This window comes from Poeciliopsis prolifica, unplaced genomic scaffold, assembly GCF_027474105.1.
Source record: "Poeciliopsis prolifica strain line A6 unplaced genomic scaffold, Auburn_PproV2 SCAFFOLD016, whole genome shotgun sequence".
NCBI classification, from domain to species: Eukaryota; Metazoa; Chordata; class Actinopteri; order Cyprinodontiformes; family Poeciliidae; genus Poeciliopsis; species Poeciliopsis prolifica.
Genome location: NW_026562391.1, coordinates 2,588,421 through 2,607,543, shown reverse-complemented (window position 1 = coordinate 2,607,543; position 19,123 = coordinate 2,588,421). Strand labels below are relative to the sequence as shown.

General features: G+C 39.1%; 2 protein-coding genes, 1 long non-coding RNA gene and 1 pseudogene across 3 annotated transcripts; 2 read left to right on the top strand and 2 right to left on the bottom strand.

The window, feature by feature from the left end:
• Positions 1-794: 794 nt before the first annotated feature.
• stra6l (STRA6-like) lies at positions 795-8,502 on the bottom strand. The gene is given in 19 exon segments (XM_055041533.1): positions 795-1,394; positions 1,485-1,628; positions 2,219-2,382; positions 3,267-3,386; positions 3,486-3,603; positions 3,763-3,811; positions 4,156-4,214; positions 4,217-4,236; positions 4,375-4,450; positions 4,637-4,790; positions 4,907-5,015; positions 5,212-5,285; positions 5,533-5,658; positions 5,805-5,850; positions 5,940-6,060; positions 6,152-6,282; positions 6,403-6,503; positions 7,941-8,022; positions 8,312-8,502. Coding segments are annotated over 19 exon segments (1,953 nt in total). The 5' UTR covers positions 8,338-8,502; the 3' UTR covers positions 795-1,161.
• Positions 8,503-9,771: 1,269 nt separating this feature from the next.
• Positions 9,772-10,970, bottom strand: LOC129367225 (probable pancreatic secretory proteinase inhibitor). The gene is made up of 4 exons (XM_055041531.1): positions 10,868-10,970; positions 10,502-10,533; positions 10,289-10,401; positions 9,772-9,907 (listed from the first exon to the last, which is right to left on the bottom strand). The coding sequence occupies exons 1-4, from the start codon at positions 10,914-10,916 to the stop codon at positions 9,862-9,864; spliced, it is 240 nt and encodes a 79-aa protein (XP_054897506.1). The 5' UTR covers positions 10,917-10,970; the 3' UTR covers positions 9,772-9,861.
• Positions 10,971-13,001: 2,031 nt separating this feature from the next.
• On the top strand, positions 13,002-15,049 carry LOC129367223 (uncharacterized). The gene is made up of 3 exons (XR_008606692.1): positions 13,002-13,134; positions 13,423-13,504; positions 14,955-15,049. It is a non-coding gene; the product is annotated as an uncharacterized LOC129367223 (long non-coding RNA).
• A 166-nt stretch (positions 15,050-15,215) lies between these two features.
• LOC129367168 (stimulated by retinoic acid gene 6 protein-like) lies at positions 15,216-19,062 on the top strand (annotated as a pseudogene).
• Positions 19,063-19,123: the final 61 nt, after the last annotated feature.

Genomic DNA, 19,123 nt, shown 5'->3' with positions numbered 1-19,123 from the left:
GAGGTATTCCTTTGCCATTCTTTGCTCATTTAGAGACTGACACTTTTGGCCAAAATAACTTACACTCGGTCAGAGTAAATGCAATGTTGGTTCTGTCACACCTGTCATAGCTTTCTTTGGTCCAATTTAATCAGAGCACTTCTAATGGCATTCTTACATTGGATTCTTATTTCCATTTTATTCCCTGGAGGCTTGGTTCTCTCTCTGACAGGGTTACTCACCTTGTCTGCTCTGTCAGTTAATAAGTACCTGTCTACCTGTATTATCTTTTTTTAATCAAACATTTTTTTTAATGAAACTGCAGTTAGGAGAGATTAAGAACAATTTCTTATTTACAACTAGCAAAAGGCAGGGTCTTTTTAAGAAAAGGTGGTCATGGAGCTGCAAGAGCAGACAAAATGTTCATAGCAAAAAACAAACAAACAAAAAATAAATGTGCTAGTTTGTCAAGTTTCTTCCCTTACTAACTTTTTCAAGTTAATAAGGTGAGGAATGAAATGAAAGAATGGGGTACCAATGTGAACAGCATTTGCCTGTAAAACAATTTGTTCTTTATTCTGTTAAACTTTTAAAACTCGCACTTTATATTTTTGTGGGTTAATTACAAGGTTTCTTCTTTGGGGGTCAATAATTATTTCATTCTTTTGTTTTGCAAGAATATCCCTTCATAGATGTTACAAGACACCCACGAAGGAAGAACTGTGGGACCATTTCTGGAAGTGCTTGTCTAGTATGAGACAAACAAAGGAAGCAGCACAACAAACAGGATTGTTTCAGACGAATCCACAATTCCACACATTTGACAAGTTTTTAATGGAGCAAACAAGAGAAAAATGTTAAAACTGGTAGAGTTTTGTACCAATTATGTTTGCATTGACAATTAAGTGACGTACTTTCCACAACCATGAACAGACATGCCCATTCTAGACAACAACGTGACATTTCTGAAATCTCCCACGGTTAATAATTAAAAAGAGTCGGCTCACTTCTGCAGCCGTGTTAACTTGTTATCGCTGCCTCAAAAGAAGTTGCAATAAAGTAACAATTCAAATGCCTGTGAAAACACTTACTATTAAAATAATTTCTCCAATTTGTTCAACAGCTTAAAATTCTGCTGAGCCACACAATTTTTTTTTGTTTGTTTTTTTTGGGGATTTTTTTTTAACAGTTTTCTTCTGCTGTGACTATTATTTCTGGTATTCCCTGTGATGGCGATTCCTGGTTCTGCATTTGTGATGCCATGACCCAAGCCCGAACTTCTGTCTCCGCCTGGGCGGGTGATGATGGCGACGCCGTGGAAAGATGGTGTTTCCTGCGCAGGATCAGAGGAGGGTTCTTCAGCAAGGTGTAAAGCAACGCCCAACGCCTCCTGGCTCGGCTGTTGAGTGGGGATGCTTGAAAAGCAAATACGCAAAAAAAAATGATGATGAAGTTTTGGTAAAAATATGATGGACTACCATGATGCGAAAAGGCACTTTTCCAACCTGATTGAGCATTCTCAAATGAGGAGTACGCAGTCGCATTGTGTTTCTCTATTGAGCTTGAGGCCAGAAACCGGCAGAAACACACCATGACTGGGTTGTTGTGATGATGATCAGCAAAGATCATCCCTATCCATGTACTGTAGCCTGAAGCAAAAAAAAAAAAAAAAACATCCACAGACAATGAGCAAGAGTGAGGATTAAATACAGAGAAGTGTATGTTCTTCATATAATTTAGAGTGCTTTCTGGGTTAATCATGTATAGCGTGAAAGCATCCCAGTGAAAATGCTTTCTTGCTATTTTTTTGAAGTTGTTAGTTCATGTTACAGCCAATCCCTCAAAACACGTTTTACTGATATCACGCCAGTTAAAAATTGATCTTATATCTAATAAATTTGACAAAATTAACATTTTTGCATTACTACCCCAAGCTTCCATATGTGGATCAACCAGCATTCATTTCCTATGAAGTTTCACTGGAGTGTTCGATTCTGATCAAATTCAAACATGCAAAAGTAGTTATCGACTTCAAATGCTAAATGTGAATTTTATCAAAAATAATTGTTTTCGTCAACAGCCAAACAAAATAAATCCATCTTTCATTGTGTCCGGGAACTGAAGATCAAAGATGAAATACGTTTAGACTTAGATTCGAGGGCTAAATACACTTAAAACCATGAAGTCAACGCTTGCATGCATGTCTTTTCCTCTTGTTTCCAGTAAAAGTAAAGCTCACCGGCATCCAGGTTTTCATATCCTCTCTGCATTATGGTTCGGTCAATGCGGGACACCAACCATGTTCCAACCATTATGCTAAACAGCAGGCGGAGTATGCAGGTGCTGATCCCCATCACCACATTGTAGAAGAAGAAGAAGTAGTTGAAGCAGTGGAACGCCTTCCTGGAAAGCACAAGTGAGAGAAAGGTCAGATTTTTGATTGTTTTGCCTTTTTTGGTTCTCCCACGTTTTTGGTTGTCGGTATCAAAGGGGTGGTATTATGCAAACCCTTGGTGCCATTTTATGGCACAACCAAGTAACTATGTTACCTACAGTTTTCATAAAAGTCCTGCATACATCAAACGAGACTTAAATTTTTTTTTGATTTTGCAAATTCTAAGAATTTCCTACTATTTCTGACTCTGCCTTCAGCACACCATCACAACAATGCTTTCTCATTATGCTCTTCATAACAGTACTCAAAAGTGCTGGACAGCAGTTTTGCTAATTGTGGCAGCCGCTAGTCTGGAGGAGATAAGTGGGCAAATCGCAGGACAAAGGTGCTCTGTGAAGTGGAAACTCAGCTGGAGATTGCAGCACCAAGATGGAGCTTTGTTGAAATAAGCAGCACTTTGTTAGATTATATTTTTATACTTCTGGTAGGTTTTAGATGAAAAAGCTAAAGAGCTACCACCCTAGAGTAAGTTTCTATGAGATTACTATTGCTATAGAAAGCAACTAGCCGTCACAATTAGATAAAAAGTTTAACAAATTGGTTAGGATCAACAGGAAATGTTTGACTGTACAATATGGTTACATAATGTTATCGATAAAGTAGTGGCACTCTGGCATTTTCTTTTTAGTTATCTAGTTTTTCTAGGGAACCATTAATGGGGAAGACTTTGTTTTATGGCTTCTGACATGTTCACTTCATTGGAGTTTATCTAATCAGTGTTTGCCCTTTGTCAACAACCGCTCCCAGTTTTCTGAGTTATTATTCACTGTTGAATCGAGTATCCTGGTTTAGCTACCATTTCACCGCTTTTTACTTCCCAAAATATACATACCTGTTGTTGAGAGCCAGAGGTTTCTGCTTATCACCGGGGGACATCTTGTCCTGAAGAAAGAAGATCTGGACCAGAACTACTTGGAGAATCACCAAGCCGACCACCATTCCAATGGTCAGACTGAGAGACACACGAGAAAAGAGTCAGTGAGAGGATCCATCAGTATGCACAAGTGGCCTTCGACCTTCATGGCCTTCATGGCTGGGGAAGTGGCCTTACAGAATGAGTCCCAGGTTTGACAGCATGGTCAGAACTTTCCCATGCTGTATGGGAAGAACCAGCAAGTAGGCAAACAGAAGGGCAAACAGGAAGTGGACAAAATGGACAATCAGGTAACCTAAAGGGAAATACAAGGGATATAAACTTTAAAGAATAGTTTTATCGTCAAACTTTCTCATTTGCTTATTACACAACACAGACATTGATCTGAGGTATCACAGAAATATGACCTAAAATCCATGAGTTGTCTCCATTTTTATAAAAAATAAAGGCTTACCCCATAACATGAAAGCTATTTGCCATCCAGAGTATCTCGCAATGGACGCCTGTGAATTTAAACATTTGGCGTTTTGAGAAGAATGAGCTCTCTATTTCAAACATTTAAAATACGCTCTCGCTCAAAATGACTTGTTCACACTTAACATTTGAGTTTATACAAAGCCGTTTGGGCTAAGAGACCTAATAGATAGATTTTATTACACAGACTCAAAGTCCAAATATACATAAAAAGAAAAGAAAAACAATAAAAGAATAAAAAGTGTGTGAAAAAAAATCAACAAATCATTTACTTTCTAGTCTGTTTGTGTTGCGCAATATGAAAAATTGTTCCTCAACCAAACCAAACTGGCACTGAATATTTGCTGATCATGTTTATGTGTGTTTTACTCACAACGCTGACTGCAGACTTAGGATTGTGGAACCTCTCTGGAAGGAAACCTTTCTGACCCTCCAAAGTCTCTTTAAGTGTTTCCTAAGGCAAAAGATCAGACTGAGAATAACCACCGGTCCAGCAAATAGATGAATTTACCTCCCAGGGCTAAAATTGGTCAAATTAATTTACTTAACTTGACAGTATTTCTAATTGAAGTGTTTTATTGAAATGTCTTACCTGTAGCATACTAAGATATGGAAGGTGTACGCAACAGAGTTGAAACTGGCAAAGATGGTGGTGGCAAGCCAAGACTCTGAAACAAACCAAACTGATCATCACTTACAAATAATTTAGGCTTCAAATATAAAGTGTCGGCGCTCTACTAGTTGGCGTAAATTTAATTTGATCAAACTGTCGTTCCCGATTTATTTCCAATATTCAAACTGGTAGAGTTAAGCACCAACAGTACGATTTTCACGTGATGATCAGAGGAACTCACTCCTGGCCACGTCGATGAACTCTTCCAGCTGCGGTATCATGTATACCAACGCTTGTGTCTGGTTGCAAGAGCCAGTAATGTCTTTCAGTGTATTCTTCCATTCCTCCACCCGGTCAAAGGCAGCATCACTGAGACTGTAGTCGGCTAGTGTCATCTAGAAAATGGCCAAGAAGACACATAAAAGCGGAAGTAACTTGTTGGTGAGGGAAATCGCAAGATCAAATGAGCATCTTGTACAAATTTTATTGAAAGATTTTTTTTTTCCTGCACCGTATATAGTCCTATGAGGGATATAATGGCTGTGCCAATGATCCTGTTTGGAAACTTGAAGTACGGGTCCCAGTCATACACTCGTGTTCGGAACCAGCCGAGGGGTTTACTGAAAAACAGAAAGGAGGTCAGAAATCTAAAACGTTCACAAATTTTTTTTCTTCTATGAATTTATATCTGGGAGATACAACAAATTTTGTAAAACATTAAAGTTCTGCCTCGTCTGTTACTCAGAATGTGCTTCCGTTTTGCTTCTCTGAGGATGAAGGTCGAAGGTGAAAATGGCATCCGTATGTGCAGCTTACCTTTGCTGTGGTGTTCTCGTCAGCAGCCTCTTAACGTGGTTTATCTGGTGTTGATCAATCAGCTCTTCAGGATCCTAGCAACAGATTTGGCACAATTACCATAAAAACTGTTTGTTAATGTTTCCAAAAATGAGCTTTCTTGTAACAAGACATAATTAACAAATATATATATATAACAGAATTATGCAAAAATAAAAAGAATGCTCTGAAATCACATCATATTCTGACACAGGTGAAGTTTTATATTGGGTTTTCTTTTCTCCACAGCAAACACGCGGCGTTTCATGGACTGATTTCAGCTTACAAGCTCGTCGTGCTCACCACTGTTTCCAGTTGCAGACGTAAGCGCACATCTTTAACCAGCATGTAAATAAATCGTCCCAAGAGGAAGAGAAGCGAGAGGATGCAGGGCCACTGGTAAATTATCTTCTGGTATTTACCTAAAACCTTTGAAATCACATGGAATAAACAGCTGAAGTATTTTTCAGATATCTTTGAACAAGTATAGAGCATGTAGTGTATGTTTGTGTAAAGCCCAGTGGAAGCTGGATGTTTGATCCATCGCAGCGTCTTAAGTTTCATTAGCTACCAACCTCTCCATCAGGACAGGTTGCTGTATCCCAGACGGTGATCACAATCCTAGGACAGCAGCCGGGACATTAAATACAAATTATTACCATAATCTATTTTACTACTACGCTTAAAACTACGCAATACTGAATGTTTACCAGGCTATAGAGTAGAGAATCCCCAGCACTGCGCCAACCGTTCTGAATGGTGTGGACAGACAGGCGAAAAATGGGAAATACACCAGACCCACTTCTAAAGCGCCAACAAGGTACACTATCGCTGAGGGCAAGCAGAGAGCAATGGGTCAGGGATTTTAATTGAATGTTGGATGCAGAACATGGTGATGACATAGACCAGTAACAGGAAGTACCTCTGGCCCATGGTGGGAGTGTAAAGGGGATGTAACGCTCAGAGAAAAGCAACAGAACGCTGTTTGACACGGCGCCAAATGCAAAGCCATAGGACCAGCGGTTACTGAGGCTGCCTATTGTATCCAAAGGTCTGTGAAAGAGATATTATGAATATAAAAGAAGTATGTTACTAACAAAGTATCACATTGACAGCGAACAGAATTGTGTGACAGAACAAAAAATGACAGGAGTCTCATTTCCTTTGACTTACACCACAATACCAAAACGGCCCTTTAGAAACGGCAGCCTCTGGTCAATGGTCAGTCTCTGTGCTCGTCTCTGAAGAAATGACAGCACTCCTGTAATCAGGACCTGGATGACAAGGTAACACTAATTAATGTGACTAATTAATATAACTTTTATTATAAAGACACATTTAAAAAATAGCTTGTAAAAAATGTTTGCTTCACATCTCCACAGAATACACATATTCCCATTTGTTGTTGCTTTGAAAGTGAATGTTATGTATGGGGATAAAGCTAAAAACATGCAAGAGATGTTTTAAAAAAGAACATCCTGAATCCACTCCATAATTCCAGGTCGGATTCTGATCAGAGCATTTTTAAACGATCAATATTGGAGCATCTGACTCTCGTCTGTGAGGTGTGTCTGTCAGGTCAGCTGACCACACAGGGTTTGATCGACCAGTTTTCAACGATGATCAACTAATCTTGTGCAAACGGCTTGTAAAACTGTATCTTCGCATTCGCACATGGATCTAATGAATTTCAGTTTCCTTTAACAATGTAAGTGTGAAAACAAAACGCAGTGAGAGTCTGTATTGACTACTGAAAGCAATCAGTGAAATTTAGACCTGCACTGAGTGAAACACTTTCTAGCATTTAAAGCAAAGCTGAATCTTTGAAGCACATTTTTTGAAATTGAGTATGATTTCATCTTTAATAAATGATTCCGTTTTGCACTTTTCAGGTGATGTGTTTCAGAACATTTCAGCAGTTTTTCTTGTTTCCCTCGTATTTAAGCTGCATATTAAGGCTGTCCTGTAGAAACTCAGCTGGGACAAAATTTCTGCTGTTGGCAAGAAAAGAAGAACCTTCAACATTCAGAATTATAAGTAATCCGTGAATTACCAAAGAAATGTAGAATCATTACTAAGGTTATTAAGTGTTTTCAAGCATATGGAATTTATATTAGAAATTTTAATGTCACTGGAACTTTTTACTATGAAGCAGCTTGTCTTTAAGCTTTGATTAGTCAACCATCCATTGTCTCTGTTATCCTTGCAGGACCAGCTGACCTAACAGTCATGTTTTTCAAGCTGGAGCACCCAGAGAGAACCCACACATGCACAGGGAGAACATGCACAGTGCTACCAACAACGCCACCGTGCAGCAGAGACCTCATTACATTATAGTTTTATTTACTGTATGATTTTTGATGATGCCGTTGTTTCATGTGCTCAGGGTAAGAATCATTTGTGACAGGTTGAGCAGGACTAATATTTTCTTGAACTTTTTGTCACTTTGATAACAGGCTCCTGTTCTAAATAAGTGGGTCACTTGGCTGGACATGCAATGAAAAAATTTGGTTAAACGTTTAATTATCAGATTTCATTATCAAAGAATAAAAATATGGACTGTTTTTGTGCTGACAAAATGTCATAGCTATTTGTGACAAATTGTCTTTTAAAAAATTCCCTTTGCGCAACTTTCTAGTCATTCAGAAAGGGCTTGTTGTTTTGCTGTTTCTTGTTTTATGTACTGCAGAAAAAGTAAACCAATAACTTACTGCTGGAATGAGAGAAAGATGCAGGAAAAGGCTCAGTGAGATTTTATTTTGACAGTCCACAATTGTAGAGTCACTGGGAAGTCTGTGAAAATATAAACATGTAATGCATTATGACGGACATTGCAGAAATAAATCCCAGGAGTTGTAAAATAAGTTATGGAAACGAACATCGTAGATCGAAGGTTGAAGACGCATCGGGCGACCTCATTTTGTGAGCAATGTACAAAATTATTGTTTTCAGCTCAGAGTCAGCCAGTAAAGCTCTGCTTTTGTGGACCTTAAGCTAAATCAAATGGGAGCTGATCATGGAAAAGTGAAAAACATTGTCATAAAAACTCTTTCTAGTCTCTGAACCGGATCTCTGTACTTACTGTTGCTCCTCTGTGATTCTTATCATCCTTGATAACGCAGCTCATTGAAGTCGAGAGACCCTCGTTCCTGCTCGACTGTACAGAGAAGGGAAGTGACCGTGGATAGAAACCGCATCTCAGCTTCCTGGTGTCAACCACGTGACAGATCTGACCTTTGACCTTAGGATTCAGCAGTTAGATTATTATTCCCCCCCCCACACACATTTTTCTTTTGATGTCCCGTTTGTGTTTTCACATGCCAAAGTATTTGGTGACACTTTCCCATTCTGTCCGCGTATGTGTCTCCTCTGACACACAGCAGATATTTACTGCGGCGTTACTGAGTCTGAGGAATGTAAACAGTGAGCTCAGCCACCGAGATAACCAGCAAATCATTCACCAGCTGCTTTGCCTGAACAGATCAATAAGCCAGACTTCAGAGATTTTTGTAATGCAGCTCTGAAGAGGAAGCTGGTTTCTTGTCTTAGGCTAATTTATAGAACCGGGTCTCATGTAGCCATATCCTACTTTCACATCCCATTACCATTACAATTTCTACAGTGTGTCATTAGAATCTTAGGTGACGGACTAACAAAGCAGTGCGCAGCTACGAGGTGAAAGGACAAGAACGAATGATTTCAAAATGTTTCTTACAAGGAAAACTCTATCCCTTCATTTAAACGCCTCTAAATAAAATCAAGTGCAACCAACTCCTTTCAGTCAGTAATTAAAGGTTAGAAAATCCTAGATGTTTGTCCAAAAACATGAGTGATCACACATGACAGAGATTAAGGGGCACAAACTGGGTTGAAGTTGTGAAGAAGCAAGAGTTAAATCTTACAATAACCAAAGCCTTGAATGTCTGTGTGTGATCTGTTCAGTGGGCCGGGATCGCATCTCGTAGTGATTCCTGTTTCCAGTTTTTAACAACAAACACGAGGAAAAAGAAACCAAAATGCAACGTAGGGGTTGTGTCAAGAAGAGGCTATTTGTCACTTTTCCTGGTACCCTGAAAACAGCAACTCGTCTTAAAACATGGTGGCGGCAGCGTCATGCCGTGGGATGCTTTTCTTCAGGAGCAAAAGAGGAGCTGCTGACCAGCTTATGGGAAGACGGAGTGAAATACAGATCAGTCCTAGAGTAAAACCGGTCGGAGGCTGGTTCAGCCAATCAAATAATCAATCAATAATCCTGGGCTGAATGTACAAACACATGCCACATATCTTAGATTTTTATTTGTAGTGATATTTTGAAAGCATTGTATCATTTTCCATCTGTTTCATACTAATGTGCTGCTTTGTGTTGGTATTTCATAAAATCCAACAAACAATGACAAAATGTGTAAACAACTATAAACACTTTTGTAACGAAGATGCATTTTTCCATCTGGTTTCTGTTTAATTTATCTCCAGTATCTCTCTAGGCTTCCTTGTGAACCTTACATACAATGTTGCACAGTTTTGAGGAAAACAACAAGAAGCTGACAAATTCTGATACTTTATTGCAAAATGACAGCAGTGGGCGTCATTTTCCGGCTTGCGTTACGGCGTCGACTTTATCAACCGTACAGGTCAGCAGCTTTGTTCCTTCACGATCAAGATGTCCATCTTGCTTTGTCTGAGGAAAGATTAGTGACACATGACACAGCAGTGATTCACTCTTTCATCTGAGGTTTGGAGTTTTTTTTTTTTTTCCTAAACCAAAAATGTGTGTAAGGATTTATTTTTCAAAACCACTATAGAAAAACCTTCCCATTCCTGTTTAATGGTTGATTCACACCTAAATGTGCTGTATTTAAAAATAGACATAAAATAGCTAAATCTGTCCTGCAAAGAAAACTGGAGAGATGCTTTTGCACAGAAAGGTTATAACTACACATTAATTGACCGCCAGGGGGCGATGAAAGCATTTTTTTTTTCCCTCAAAAAAATATCTGCTGGGGTGACCCAAAAATGAATCTGTGAATCTCAGGGTTGTGGAGCAGCTGTGTGTACTCACTGTCTCTGGACGCAGAGGAGACACTCATTGGCATAAGTGTTTCCATCGCTGCCGCACACAGGGGCAAAGTTAGCGGGGCATGCCACGATTGTCTCCAGAGTAGGACAAGAAGGCTGACAGGCATTAAAACAACACAGCATTAAATTCTGCTCAATTATATAGGCAGTTTTCTACTTGAATGAACTAAATGCTTCATTCTTAAATTCATATCACCTTTCTCATAAGTCCAGACTTGTCTGCAGCATCTTTAGAAAAAAAAAAGAAAGCAAGTGCCTAAGTGTTTAGGTCAGAGGTCATTTAACTTTAAGGCTTTAAATAACAAACTACTTTCAGCCCTGAGTGCCTGCAAAGTGCCTATTATGCATTCTAAAGGGAAATCTAGATCTTTTTGTATCCTTTTCTGTTTCTACTGTAGCATTTGACCTTAACATAGTGAACAGCACAAAGAAACCTTTATCACAGCAGCACTCATGAGCAGAGATAAAAAAATATTGTTACAACTGTTCTTTGCTACAAAACGACTTAGAGGAATACTTTCAAAGCATATTAATTGAGAAAATACTTAATTTTTTCTTTTACCTGCTGCGACACAGATGAGCAAAAGTCCCAGTACAAGTCTCCCAGCCATGATGTCGGTGGACGAATAACTCAGACTGAACAAATACTTTCTCTTTACAAGTTCCTTAACAGAAACATTAGGGGTAGGTTGTCATCAAATCTCATTTTGACAGGTGCCACGCTCCTTTGACCTCTATTTACCCCCCCTCCTCCTCCTCCTCCTTCTCCCCCTCCTCCTCCTCCTCCTATTGATTTTTTTCTTTTTTAAAGAGTAATACCAATACAACAACAGTTATTTAATCAAGAAAAATGTATATAATTATATACTATGCCTACTGAAGTTTTAAATAGATTTGGAATGGAGATGTTACTTCTGATTCTGTGCCTGTGTTCAGCCTGGCCTACGACTGGGGTCTGAGCTGGGGGCTTGATCAAATATAGGTACGGCCTGTGAAATCCCTTCGGGGGGGTCGTTCTCAGTAGATCTCACTGACATATGGTCTGTGTGTTAGGTTTTTCTGTTTTCTCTCTGCTGAATTCAAAAATGCCGTATATCTGACTTTCTTTTTAAGAGTAATACAGCACCCAACAACAGTTATTTAACCAAGTAAAATGTATTTAACCAAGTAAAAATGTATATAATTATGTAGTAAAGCCTAGTGAAGTTGAAATAGATGCCGGACATGTTGCTTCTGATTCTGTGTCTGTGTTCAGCCAGGCCTACAACTGGAGGTCTGAGCTGCGACACGCAGGGCCTGCGAGAGAAGGAATGTAGTAGCTGCATACTTTGCAAACTTTGCAGGATGCAGACAGAATGATAAATTAGCCACCTCGGGGGGAATTCAGAGCAAGACCCTCATGAACCCTGCTGGTTCATGAGGGCAGACCAGAGCCACATCTGTTTTTTTTTTTTTTTTCTCAGTTTATCGCTCTTTGTCTAAAGAGTAATTACCTTCAGTTATCTGTGAGCGACACACGCTTTAAACACATTTGAAACTCATAGATTTTTCTGTAACACTCACTAGTGTGATACATTTCAGTAAAATGTTTCTCATTTGTACATGTACTTCTTAAGAATATGTGACTGTTTGTAAGCAGGCCAACGGGAGGTTATTCAAATTAGACTTTTAACTTTCCTTGGTTAAAGAATTTGTCCAGAATTTTCCAAAATTTATCCTCGCATCATTGTAAATGCTACTTTCGTTCAATTTTTTTTCCTGCTGCTGAATCAACACTGATCTTCCCAGAGCTTCATGCTTTCTCCAAAATAGTAAACGCCGGTATAAACACATTTGAAACTCATACATTTTTCTCTGTAACACTCGCTAGTGTGAAACATGTCAGTAAAAGTTTCTCATTTGTAAATTTATTTCTTAAGAATATGTGACACTTATTAAACAGACCTTACTGAGACTACTCATATTTAAGTTTTAGCTTTCCCTAGAGTTGAAAGTTTTTTTTTCTCTCTTTCTTTCTTTATTTTTTTAACACTGCACAACTACGCTCCGACATGGTAAATTATTTTGTTACCTTTATCATTGTCCACTACTTTTAGTACTTTTGATCATTTAATTACTGACTGAAAGGAGTTGGTTGCACTTGATTTTATTTAGAGGCGTTTAAATGAAGGGATAGAGTTTTCCTTGTAAGAAACATTTTGAAATCATTCGTTCTTGTCCTTTCACCTCGTAACTGCGCACTGCTTTGTGTTAGTCCGTCACCTAAGATTCTAATGACACACTGTAGAAATTGTAATGGTAATGGGATGTGAAAGTAGGATATGGCTACATGAGACCCGGTTCTATAAATTAGCCTAAGACAAGAAACCAGCTTCCTCTTCAGAGCTGCATTACAAAAATCTCTCGCGTTATGAAGTCTGGCTTATTGATCTGTTCAGGCAAAGCAGCTGGTGAATGATTTGCTGGTTATCTCGGTGGCTGAGCTCACTGTTTACATTCCTCAGACTCAGTAACGCCGCAGTAAATATCTGCTGTGTGTCAGAGGAGACACATACGCGGACAGAATGGGAAAGTGTCACCAAATACTTTGGCATGTGAAAACACAAACGGGACATCAAAAGAAAAATGTGTGTGGGGGGGGGAATAATAATCTAACTGCTGAATCCTAAGGTCAAAGGTCAGATCTGTCATGTGGTTGACACCAGGAAGCTGAGATGCGGTTTCTATCCACGGTCACTTCCCTTCTCTGTACAGTCGAGCAGGAACGAGGGTCTCTCGACTTCAATGAGCTGCGTTATCAAGGATGATAAGAATCACAGAGGAGCAACAGTAAGTACAGAGATCCGGTTCAGAGACTAGAAAGAGTTTTATGACAATGTTTTTCACTTTTCCATGATCAGCTCCCATTTGATTTAGCTTAAGGTCCACAAAAGCAGAGCTTTACTGGCTGACTCTGAGCTGAAAACAATAATTTTGTACATTGCTCACAAAATGAGGTCGCCCGATGCGTCTTCAATCTTCGATCTACGATGTTCGTTTCCATAACTTATTTTATAACTCCTGGGATTTATTTCTGCAATGTCCGTCATAATGCATTACATGTTTATATTTTCACAGACTTCCCAGTGACTCTACAATTGTGGACTGTCAAAATAAAATCTCACTGAGCCTTTTCCTGCATCTTTCTCTCATTCCAGCAGTAAGTTATTGGTTTACTTTTTCTGCAGTACATAAAACAAGAAACAGCAAAACAACAAGCCCTTTCTGAATGACTAGAAAGTTGCGCAAAGGGAATTTTTTTAAGACAATTTGTCACAAATAGCTATGACATTTTGTCAGCACAAAAACAGTCCACATTTTTATTCTTTTTGCAGGAAAAATCTGATAAATAAAGGTTTAACCTAATTTTTTTATTGCATGTCCAGCCAAGTGACCCACTTATTTAGAACAGGAGCCTGTTATCAAAGTGACAAAAAGTTCAAGAAAATATTAGTCCTGCTCAACCTGTCACAAATGATTCTTACCCTGAGCACATGAAACAACGGCATCATCAAAACTCATACAGTAAATAAAACTATAATGTAATGAGGTCTCTGCTGCGTGGCGTTGGCGTTGCGGTGGCGTTGTTGGTAGCACTGTGCATGTTCTCCCTGTGCATGTGTGGGTTCTCTCTGGGTGCTCCAGCTTGAAAAACATGACTGTTAGGTCAGCTGGTCCTGCAAGGATAACAGAGACAATGGATGGTTGACTAATCAAAGCTTAAAGACAAGCTGCTTCATAGTAAAAAGTTCCAGTGCCATTAAAATTTCTAATATAAATTCCATATGCTTGAAAACACTTAATAACCTTAGTAATGATTCTACATTTCTTTGGTAATTCACGGATTACTTATAATTCTGAATGTTGAAGGTTCTTCTTTTCTTGCCAACAGCAGAAATTTTGTCCCAGCTGAGTTTCTACAGGACAGCCTTAATATGCAGCTTAAATACGAGGGAAACAAGAAAACTGCTGAAATGTTCTGAAACACATCACCTGAAAAGTGCAAAACGGAATCATTTATTAAAGATGAAATCATACTCAATTTCAAAAAATGTGCTTCAAAGATTCAGCGCTTTGCTTTAAATGCTAGAAAGTGTTTCACTCAGTGCAGGTCTAAATTTCACTGATTGCTTTCAGTAGTCAATACAGACTCTCACTGCGTTTTGTTTTCACACTTACATTGTTAAAGGAAACTGAAATTCATTAGATCCATGTGCGAATGCGAAGATACAGTTTACAAGCCGTTTGCACAAGATTAGTTGATCATCGTTGAAAACTGGTCGATCAAACCCTGTGTGGTCAGCTGACCTGACAGACACACCTCACAGACGAGAGTCAGATGCTCCAATATTGAGTTTAAAAATGCTCTGATCAGAATCCGACCTGGAATTAAGGAGTGGATTCAGGATGTTCTTTTTTAAAACATCTCTTGCATGTTTTTAGCTTTATCCCATACATAACATTCACTTTCAAAGCAACAACAAATGGGAATATGTGTATTCTGTGGAGATGTGAAGCAAACATTTTTTACAAGCTATTTTTTAAATGTGTCTTTATAATAAAAGTTATATTAATTAGTCACATTAATTAAGTGTTACCTTGTCATCCAGGTCCTGATTACAGGAGTGCTGTCATTTCTTCAGAGACGAGCACAGAGACTGACCATTGACCAGAGGCTGCCGTTTCTAAAGGGCCGTTTTGGTATTGTGGTGTAAGTCAAAGGAAATGAGACTCCTGTCAATTTTTGTTCTGTCACACAATTCTGTTCGCTGTCAGTGTGATACTTTGTTAGTAACATACTTCTTTTATATTCATAATATCTCTTTCACAGACCTTGGATACAATAGGCAGCCTCAGTAACCGCTGGTCCTATGGCTTTGCATTTGGCGCCGTGTCCAACAGCGTTCTGTTGCTTTTCTGAGCGTTACATCCCCTTTACACTCCCACCATGGGCCAGAGGTACTTCCTGTTACTGGTCTATGTCATCACCATGTTCTGCATCCAACATTCAATTAAAATCCCTGACCCATTGCTCTCTGCTTGCCCTCAGCGATAGTGTACCTTGTTGGCGCTTTAGAAGTGGGTCTGGTGTATTTCCCATTTTTCGCCTGTCTGTCCACACCATTCAGAAACGGTTGGCGCAGTGCTGGGGATTCTCTACTCTATAGCCTGGTAAACATTCAGTATTGCGTAGTTTTAAGCGTAGTAGTAAAATAGATTATGGTAATAATTTGTATTTAATGTCCCGGCTGCTGCTCCTAGGATTGTGATCACCGTCTGGGATACAGCAACCTGTCCTGATGGAGAGGTTGGTAGCTAATGAAACTTAAGACGCTGCGATGGATCAAACATCCAGCTTCCACTGGGCTTTACACAAACATACACTACATGCTCTATACTTGTTCAAAGATATCTGAAAAATACTTCAGCTGTTTATTCCATGTGATTTCAAAGGTTTTAGGTAAATACCAGAAGATAATTTACCAGTGGCCCTGCATCCTCTCGCTTCTCTTCCTCTTGGGACGATTTATTTACATGCTGGTTAAAGATGTGCGCTTACGTCTGCAAACTGGAAACAGTGGTGAGCACGACGAGCTTGTAAGCTGAAATCAGTCCATGAAAACGCCGCATATTTGCTGTGGAGAAAAGAAAACCCAATATAAAACTTCACCTGTGTCAGAATATGATGTGATTTCAGAGCATTCTTTTTATTTTTGCATAATTCTGTTATATATATATATTTGTTAATTATGTCTTGTTACAAGAAAGCTCATTTTTGGAAACATTAACAAACAGTTTTATGGTAATTGTGCCAAATCTGTTGCTAGGATCCTGAAGAGCTGATTGATCAACACCAGATAAACCACGTTAAGAGGCTGCTGACGAGAACACCACAGCAAAGGTAAGGTGCACATACGGATGCCATTTTCACCTTCGACCTTCATCCTCAGAGAAGCAAAACGGAAGCACATTCTGAGTAACAGACGAGGCAGAACTTTAATGTTTTACAAAATTTGTTGTATCTCCCAGATATAAATTCATAGAAGAAAAAAAATTTGTGAACGTTTTAGATTTTCTGACCTCCTTTCTGTTTTTCAGTAAACCCCTCGGCTGGTTCCGAACACGAGTGTATGACTGGGACCCGTACTTCAAGTTTCCAAACAGGATCATTGGCACAGCCATTATATCCCTCATAGGACTATATACGGTGCAGGAAAAAAAAAATCTTTCAATAAAATTTGTACAAGATGCTCATTTGATCTTGCGATTTCCCTCACCAACAAGTTACTTCCGCTTTTATGTGTCTTCTTGGCCATTTCTAGATGACACTAGCCAACTACAGTCTCAGTGATGCTGCCTTTGACCGAGTGGAGGAATGGAAGAATACACTGAAAGACATTACTGGTCTTGCAACCAGACACAAGCGTTGGTATACATGATACCGCAGCTGGAAGAGTTCATCGACGTGGCCAGGAGTGAGTTCCTCTGATCATCACGTGAAAATCGTACTGTTGGTGCTTAACTCTACCAGTTTGAATACTGGAAATAAATCGGGAACGACAGTTTGATCAAATTAAATTTACGCCAACTAGTAGAGCGCCGACACTTTATATTTGAAGCCTAAATTATTTGTAAGTGATGATCATTTTGGTTTGTTTCAGAGTCTTGGCTTGCCACCACCATCTTTGCCAGTTTCAACTCTGTTGCGTACACCTTCCATATCTTAGTATGCTACAGGTAAGACATTTCAATAAAACACTTCAAATTAGAAATACTGTCAAGTTAAGTAAATTAATTTGACCAATTTTAGCCCTGGGAGGTAAATTCATCTATTTGCTGGACCGGTGGTTATTCTCAGTCTGATCTTTTGCCTTAGGAAACACTTAAAGAGACTTTGGAGGGGTCAGAAAGGTTTCCTTCCAGAGAGGTTCCACAATCCTAAGTCTGCAGTCAGCGTTGTGAGTAAAACACACATAAACATGATCAGCAAATATTCAGTGCCAGTTTGGTTTGGTTGAGGAACAATTTGTCATATTGCGCAACACAAAACAGACTAGAAAGTAAATGATTTGTTGATTTTTTTTCACGCACTTTTTATTCTTTTATTGTTTTTCTTTTCTTTTTATGTATATTTGGACTTTGAGTCTGTGTAATAAAATCTATCTATAAGGTCTCTTAGCCCAAACGGCTTTGTATAAACTCAAATGTTAAGTGTGAACAAGTCATTTTGAGCGAGAGCGTATTTTAAATGTTTGAGATCGAGAGCTCATTCTTCTCAAAACGCCAAATGTTTAAATTCACAGGCGTCCATTGCGAGATACTCTGGATGGCAAATAGCTTTCATGTTATGGGGGTAAGCCTTATTTTTTATAAAAATTGAGACAACTCATGGATTTTAGGTCATATTTCTGTGATACCTCAGATCAATGTCTGTGTTGTGTAATAAGCAAATGAGAAAGTTTGACGATAAAACTATTCTTTAAAGTTTATATCCCTTGTATTTCCCTTTAGGTTACCTGATTGTCCATTTTGTCCACTTCCTGTTTGCCCTTCTGTTTGCCTACTTGCTGGTTCTTCCCATACAGCATGGGAAAGTTCTGACCATGCTGTCAAACCTGGGACTCATTCTGTAAGGCCACTTCCCCAGCCATGAAGGCCATGAAGGTCGAAGGCCACTTGTGCATACTGATGGATCCTCTCACTGACTCTTTTCTCGTGTGTCTCTCAGTCTGACCATTGGAATGGTGGTCGGCTTGGTGATTCTCCAAGTAGTTCTGGTCCAGATCTTCTTTCTTCAGGACAAGATGTCCCCCGGTGATAAGCAGAAACCTCTGGCTCTCTCAACAACAGGTATGTATATTTTGGGAAGTAAAAAGCGGTGAAATGGTAGCTAAACCAGGATACTCGATTCAACAGTGAATAATAACTCAGAAAACTGGGAGCGGTTGTTGACAAAGGGCAAACACTGATTAGATAAACTCCAATGAAGTGAACATGTCAGAAGCCATAAAACAAAGTCTTCCCCATTAATGGTTCCCTAGAAAAACTAGATAACTAAAAAGAAAATGCCAGAGTGCCACTACTTTATCGATTACATTATGTAACCATATTGTGCAGTCAAACATTTCCTGTTGATCCTAACCAATTTGTTAAACTTTTTATCTAATTGTGACGGCTAGTTGCTTATAGCAATAGTAATCTCATAGAAACTTACTCTAGGGTGGTAGCTCTTTAGCTTTTTCATCTAAAACCTACCAGAAGTATAAAAATATAATCTAACAAAGTGCTGCTTATTTCAACAAAGCTCCATCTTGGTGCTGCAATCTCCAGCTGAGTTTCCACTTCACAGAGCACCTTTGTCCTGCGATTTGCCCACTTATCTCCTCCAGACTAGCGGCTGCCACAATTAGCAAAACTGCTGTCCATATTTTTATTCTTTGATAATTAAATCTGATAATTAAACGTTTAACCTAATTTTTTCATTGCATGTCCAGCCAAGTGACCCACTTATTTAGAACAGGAGCCTGTTATCAAAGTGACAAAAAGTTCAAGAAAATATTAGTCGTGCTCAACCTGTCACAAATGATTCTTACCCTGAGCACATGAAACAACGGCATCATCAAAAATCATACAGTAAATAAAACTATAATGTAATGAGGTCTCTGCTGCACGGTGGCGTTGTTGGTAGCACTGTGCATGTTCTCCCTGTGCATGTGTGGGTTCTCTCTGGTGCTCCAATCAATAGGAGGGGGGTGAGGGGGGGTTAAATAGAGGTCAA